The sequence below is a fragment of the Montipora foliosa genome, chromosome 8, assembly GCF_036669935.1.
Source record: "Montipora foliosa isolate CH-2021 chromosome 8, ASM3666993v2, whole genome shotgun sequence".
Classification (NCBI taxonomy): Eukaryota; Metazoa; Cnidaria; class Anthozoa; order Scleractinia; family Acroporidae; genus Montipora; species Montipora foliosa.
This window is the reverse complement of record NC_090876.1, coordinates 5,852,301-5,859,800: the sequence shown is the minus strand read 5'-3', so window position 1 is coordinate 5,859,800 and position 7,500 is coordinate 5,852,301. Positions and strand designations below refer to the sequence as shown.

The following is a 7,500-nucleotide window of genomic DNA, read 5'->3' as shown; positions in this document are numbered from 1 at the left end:
GTGAACAGGGCATACAGAAGTATTCCTTGCACCTCAAACAAGTATATTTTGTATTCTTGAAGCACGAAGAACAAGATTGTTCTTTTCCCGCCATTTTTTTCGAATTTAATCTTCTGCGCATGGCAGCTACATAAAAACTAGTGGGATTGTGGGAAAAAATTACTAATTTAATATATGCATAATGTATGCATTAAGTTCGGCACATACACCTTATTCTAAAATGGCCGCTGATTTATGCGCATACAAATTGGCCCTTGTTGCCTCGTTCAAGATAAAATATTCTTTTGAATTTTAACCTTAAGAACGAGGCATCAAGGGCTAATTTGAATAAAAACAAAAGAATATTTAAATGGCGGCCATTTTGGAATAAGGTGTATGTGAAGATCGGCAGAGGCACGACGTCTGAACCAGGCCTCAGTCGAATAGAACGGCGGAGTCGACCCTAATACAATAACTGTCGATCCTAATTGATTCAAACGTCGAACTTTACATCTGCCGAACCTAATTATTAGTATCGTATAAACTCTTGTTCTTAGGCCATCGTAGCTTCATTAGGAAAATAACACAAACAGCGGTGATAAACATTGTATTCCAACGCATTTTTATAAAACTTGACGTTTCGTATGCTAGTCAACACACATTTTCAAAAGTGACCGTTACAATTTTTAAAAACTATATATATATCGAAAACAATAGTTCAACAATCGTTCAACATTAACGATGTATTGAACAAAAATAAAAACAAATCAAATAACCCTGTTCAAGCTACAGTCCCCAAAAAAGATATCTTAATCGTGTTACCCTACTTAGGTCTTCACAGTAACCAAGTCACGAAACGTCTGAAATCCTGCGTATACAATTTCTACTCTTTCGTCAATCTCAAGATCATATTCCAAAACACACGCCGCATCAACTCCTTTTTTCCATACAAAGATCGCTTGAACCGATCTCAGAGGTCCAAGGTCGTCTATAAAGCTGTCTGCTGGAACTGCGATGAATTCTACATTGGCAAAACAAAACGAAGACTCCACGACAGAAAAACAGAACATTTCAAGGCCCTGTCTAAAAGTGACCATTAATCAGCCATTGCTGATCATGTGAAAACCACTGGCCACGACATTAAATGGGATCACTTTGACATTTTAGCGTCCGGAAAAACTGACTTTCACTGTAAAGTTAAAGAGACTTTGTTCATTCAAGAGCTAAAGCCTTCCCTTAATGTAAATAGTAGTGAGAAGTTATTACTTTTCATTATGTCTAGACACGTACTGCTGCAGATCATTTTTCTCAGTCTAGGTTCCAGACCCCTATTGTTTTCGATATATATATAGTTTTTAAAAATTGTAACGGTCACTTTTGAAAATGTGTGTTGACTAGCATACGAAACGTCAAGTTTTATAAAAATGCGTTGGAATACAATGTTTATCACCGCTGTTTGTGTTATTTTCCTAATTATTAGGTTCGGCACATGTAAAGTTCGACGTTTGAACCGACCCTTAAAATAGCAAAAGTAATCGTGCTGCACATGGGACACGCATTTTAGCACATATATTTGCGGTACTCCGCATAAGAAGGACTTGAAATCGCCTGATTTCGGGTTTTGAAGACACGTACGTGAGCATGCAAAAGCATACAGCCTTGTCCATTTTTAATTAAGGCTCCCGCAAAGGAGGAAACAATGTGAAGCAAATGTTTCCCCGTTTGCGACCCTAGGAAACATTAATGTGCTTCCTGCGAAGCAAAAATGTTTCTGAATTTGTTCAGAAATATTTTGTTTCCTTAGCTTATGTTTACTCGTTTGCGCGCCGAGGAGGCATTGCGGGAAACAATGTTTCCGCAACAATGTTTCCTCGTTTGCGGGCGTCTTTACCCTCAAACTACTCGTAAAAATTTACTTTTAGGACACTACGGTAACATTAATATTTTAGGTTAACAAGGTGGAAAAGTCGCGATAAACCTACGATAGTACAAAGTTATATTTTGAAGTGACGTTTTCGTCAACGTCGTATATCATCTTAAAGTCCGTAATTTGTGGCGAAGCTAAGAGAAATGTAACGATTTGACTTTTTTCAGTTTCTACCCGGCGATTTGGGAATGAGCAGAAGATATTACCAGAAGAATACTTCCGACTATATTGTGGTAAGTGGGGAAAACATATAATCCGTTGCACTATTTCTAGTGTCCTGGAAGATGTCGTTTCCTTGGTTTATCTTATTTCAAAATTTTTGCAACTCATTTTAAGACCCGGGCAAACTGCTTCAATGTTGACTGCTGTGGTGCGCAAACGTGGTTGTTACTTTGGATACAGGCATGGATACGTCATTGAGAGATCGATTAGAGCGCACGCGCATAACAAACAAGGTTGAAAGGAAGGTTGAAAGAGTTCGACTTCATTCAACATTAGTATATGATGGAGGTGGTACCGAACTTCTTGCCGCCTACAACTTAACAGTTTGTTTTTACTCAAACTACATTCGACATTCGCCTTCGATTCAGCATACATCAACACCGTTGATGACGGAGGGGGGGAGGGGTCTAGCATCGGTTCAACATTGCTGTTTAACAAAATCGAAGGGATGTTGAAGCAATTGTTGGAGTCGCTTACCTGGGCCTTTAGTGAGAGCACTCGCCTCCCACCAATGTGGCCCAGGCTCGATTCCCGGTCCCAGCGTCATATGTGGGTTGAGTTTGTTGTTGGTTCTCTCCTTGCTCCCAGAGGTGTTCCTCCGGGTGTCCGGTTTTCCCCTCTCCAGAAAACTTCCGATCGATCCGGAATCCACGGACTCATGTTGAACGAGCTCCTGCGCGCTCATAAGGTGTTCCCTGGATAAACAAACAACAACAAGTATATGATGGAGGTACACCGGTGGTACAGTACTTCTTGCCGTCTACAACCTAACAGTTTGTTTTTACTCAAACTACTCCTGGTACTTTACAAAAATTTGGTTTAAACAAACGAGTCGATGAAGGTTAACTATCTAACCACAGTCAGAAAGATTTCCACGCTGACGTTTTGAGCGTTAGCTCTACGTTATTCGCTCTGACGGAGGGCTCTCGCTGGGAACGCCACTGAGCTCGCAGGATCTTTCTTACAGCGATTGATTCACCTTTGTTGACATCAACTCGTTTGTTTTAATGAATGTTTATTTGCCACACAATAATATTACAAAGACAATAAATAATAAGAATAAAGTCATTAATAAAAAAGGATGGATATTGCAATAATTCTGGCGAGGAGACCCAAAGAAACCAACGGGCTTATAAGAGGGGCCCCATCATATACCTATACTTAATCTAAATAATCTCACGCAATGCCGCGTGCGACATAACTAACTCAGTTTAATTTTTTTAAGAAACCCTAACATTTTTTTTTAAATGTTCAGATAACTAGATGAATTAATAATTGATCTAGGAAGAGAGTTCCAGATTTTTGGACCTTGATAAAGAATTGTAAATTGTTTGATGTTAGTGCGACAAAAATGTTGCCGATAATTGTTGGCTATTCTAGTACCGTAATTGTGCACTTGGCGGCTTGTTTCAAATAAATTTAAAAACATCGAAGGCAATAACTGATTGTGATAATGAGACATGAACATAGAAATTTGAAATGAATTTATTTGAAAAATGTCCATGATGCCTAGTTTCGCAAATAAAGGAGCAGAATGATGCGCTCGGTAATCTGAATTTGTTATTGCTCGCACAGCACGCTTTTGCAAGTAGAATATTTTATCTAAATTTGAGACATATGTAGAAGACCAAGTGGAATTACAGTAAGTGATATAAGGATAAATTAGTGAGTAGTACAAGGCTACCTTGGTTCTTGAAGAAAGGTATAATCGAGATCTAAATGTAATACCAACGGATTTTGTGATTTCTTTTGATAAAGAACTTATGTGATGCTTCCAAGTAAGATCCTCATCGAGATAGACACCCAGAAATTTGGTTACGTTTGTTTGTTTTAGTAATTGAATTCCAAAAAAAATGTTAAAATCATGATTCTCTGTCTTGGTTTAAAGATAACATGGTTAGTCTTTTTAATATTAACTGAGAGCTTAGCTTGTTACATTCCAACCACATATCAAAATTGCCCAACTCGTCATTTAATACAGATTGTACCCTTTTGGGGTCTGAATATGAATAAAAAATACTGGTGTCATCAGCAAAAAGTAAAGGCTGAGTTAATTGAGAAGCATGGGGAAGATCGTTAATAACGCTTTCCAAAATATTTTGTGTTTTTCCAAAATAGCTTTTTCTAACATAAATCTATAGTTTTTGTCGGCAGATTTTTCAGAAACATTGAAATTATCGTGTTTTCACGGACGCTTTTTAAGGATCAACTAAAAGTACGTATTTATTTCTGCAATGTGGAGCATGTCCGAGAAAATTGAATGTCATCACTGTCACGATAATCATTTGGGGTTTGAATCCCTCAAAGAATCTGCGGACAACAGATTCTACAGCCCCCTAAAATCATCAGATGCCGCAGAAATTCTGCAGCCCCGTAAAATGATCAGATGCCGCAGAAATTCTGCACCCCTCTAAATGATCCGAGTCCGAAGAAATTCAGCACTCCTCTAAATGATCAGATGCCGCAGAAATTGTGCAGCCCCCTAAGTTATCAGATGCCGCAGAAATTCTGCAGACCCCTAAATGATCAGATGCCGCAGAAATTCTGCAGCCCCCTAAATGATCAGATGCCGCAGAAATTCTGCACCCCTCTAAATGATCAGATGCCGCAGAAATTCTTCAGCCCCCTAAATGATCAGATGCCGCAGAAATTCTGCAGCCCCCTAAAATGATCAGATGCCGCAGAAATTCTGCACCCCTCTAATTGATCCGAGTCCAAAGAAATTCTGCACCCCTCTAAATGATCAGATGCCGCAGAAATTCTTCAGCCCCCTAAATGATCAGATGCCGCAGAAATTCTGCAGCCCCCTAAAATGATCAGATGCCGCAGAAATTCTGCACCCCTCTAATTGATCCGAGTCCAAAGAAATTCTGCACCCCTCTAAATGATCAGATGCCGCAGAAATTCTTCAGCCCCCTAAATGATCAGATGCCGCAGAAATTCTGCAGCCCCCTAAAATGATCAGATGCCGCAGAAATTCTGCACCCCTCTAAATGATCCGAGTCCAAAGAAATTCTGCACTCCTCTAAATGATCAGATGCCGCAGAAATTCTTCAGCCCCCTAAATGATCAGATGCCGCATAAATTCTGCACCCCCTAAATGATCAGATGCCGAAGAAATTCTGCACCCCTCTAAATGATCAGATGCCGCAGAAATTCTGCAGCCCCTAAATGCATTATGGGTGTTAAGTACTATGTATAAATTATCATATAGTTTGACAATGATAAATAACCACCATTAGGAGCTCAACATGGTTGATTGATGATATGCAACACTATGAAGTTACCCTGCTGAAGCCTTCAATGAAATTTTTGCTCCGTTGTTCATTTGGATTTTTAGTTTTAAGTATTTGTTTGTATTGATGATCCCATTACATCATTTGATGATATTCAACAATAGAAGGTTTAAATTGACTTTTCACTTCCTAGGGTCAAAAGTTAGTATTGTCTAACTGAAAAACCATGAACATTAACACTTGTTAAGAAATTATGCTGTGTTGTGGACAATCACATGCAAGGTCAAAGCACAAGAACATAGTCAATCACAAGGAAAATACTATGACCATTAGGATTTGAGTACAGCATGGGTCAACAAAGGCCGCAGAATTTCTGCAGCCTCTGTTAACCACTGCTGCAGAAATTCTGCGCCCTCTGTTGACCACTGCCGCAGAAAATCTGCGGCCTCTGTTGACCACTGCTACAGAAATTCTGCGGCCTCTGTTGATCCATGCTGCAGAAATTCTGCGGCCTCTGTTGACTCATGCTGCAGAAAATCTGCGGCCTCTGTTGACCACTGCCGCAGAATTTCTGCGGCCTTTGTTGACCACTGCTGCAGACATTCTGCGGCCTCTGTTGACCACTGCTGCAGTGATTCTGCGGCCTCTCTTGACCCATGCTGCAGAAATTCTGCGGCCTCTGTTGCCTCATGCTGCAGACGTTCTGCGGCCTCTGTTGACCCATGCTGCAGAAATTCCGCGGCCTCTGTTGACCACTGCTGCAGAATTTCTGCGGCCTTTGTTGACCACTGCTGCAGAAATTCTGCGGCCTCTGTTGACCACTGCTGCAGCAATTCTGCGGTCTCTGTTGACCCATGCTGCAGAAATTCTGCGGCCTCTGTTGACCACTGCTGCAGCAATTCTGCGGTCTCTGTTGACCCATGCTGCAGAAATTCTGCGGCCTCTGTTGACCCATGCTGCAGAAATTCTGCGGCCTCTGTTGACCACTGCTGCAGAATTTCTGCGGCCTTTGTTGACCATTGCTGCAGACATTCTGCGGCCTCTGTTGACCACTGCTGCAGCAATTCTGCGGCCTCTGTTGACCCATGCTGCAGAAATTCTTCGGCCTCTGTTGACCCATGCTGCAGCAATTCTGCGGCCTCTGTTGACCCATGCTGCAGAAATTCTGCGGCCTCTGTTGACCACTGCTGCAGAATTTCTGAGGCCTTAGTTGACCACTGCTGCAGAAATTCTGCGTCCTCTGTTGACCACTGCTGCAGAAATTCTGCGGCCTCTGTTGACCCTTGCTGCAGAAATTCTGCGGCCTCTGTTGACCCATGCTGCAGAAATTCTGCGGCCTCTGTTGACCACTGCTACAGAATTTCTGCGGCCTTTGTTGACCACTGCTGCAGCAATTCTGTGGTCTCTGTTGACCCATGCTGCAGAAATTCTGCGGCCTCTGTTGCCTCATGCTGCAGAAGTTCTGCGGCCTCTGTTGACCCATGCTGCAGAAATTCCGCGGCCTGTGTTGACCACTGCTGCAGAATTTCTGCGGCCTTTGTTGACCACTGCTGCAGAAATTCTGCGGCCTCTGTTGACCACTGCTGCAGCAATTCTGCGGTCTCTGTTGACCCATGCTGCAGAAATTCTGCGGCCTCTGTTGACCACTGCTGCAGGAATTCTGCGGCCTCTGTTGACCACTGCTGCAGAAATTCTGCGGCCTCTGTTGACCACTGCTGCAGAATTTCTGCGGCCTTTGTTGACCACTGCTGCAGAAATTCTGCGGCGTCTGTTGACCACTGCTGCAGCAATTCTGCGGCCTCTGTTGACCCATGCTGCAGAAATTCTGCGGCCTCTGTTTACCCATGCTGCAGAAATTCTGCGGCCTCTGTTGACCACTGCTGCAGAATTTCTGCGCCCTCTGTTGACCCATGCTGCAGAAATTCTGTGGCCTCTGTTGACCTATGCTGCAGAAATTATTTGTAATTTTGAAATGCATTGTTGACCCATGCTGCAGAAATTGTGCGGCCTCTGTTGACCCATGCTGCAGAAATTCTGCGGCCTCTGTTGACTCATGCTGCAGAAATTCTGTGGCCTCTGTTGACCCATGCTGCAGAAATTATTTGTAATTTTGAAATGCAATGTCCAGATAGTGTA

General features: G+C 42.3%; 1 protein-coding gene and 1 pseudogene across 1 annotated transcript in view; one reads left to right on the top strand and one right to left on the bottom strand.

Moving 5' to 3' along the window:
• Positions 1–121, bottom strand: part of LOC137967383 (uncharacterized) — a 1,449-nt pseudogene extending 1,328 nt beyond the window's left edge.
• The window catches only part of LOC137967924 (endothelin-converting enzyme 1-like), a 63,637-nt gene that overhangs the window by 22,884 nt on the left and 33,253 nt on the right, over positions 1–7,500 (top strand). The window contains exon 4 of the mRNA XM_068814523.1: positions 2,074–2,139. Coding sequence (XP_068670624.1) covers positions 2,074–2,139 — 66 coding nt within the window. The remainder of the gene's footprint in view (positions 1–2,073; positions 2,140–7,500) is intronic.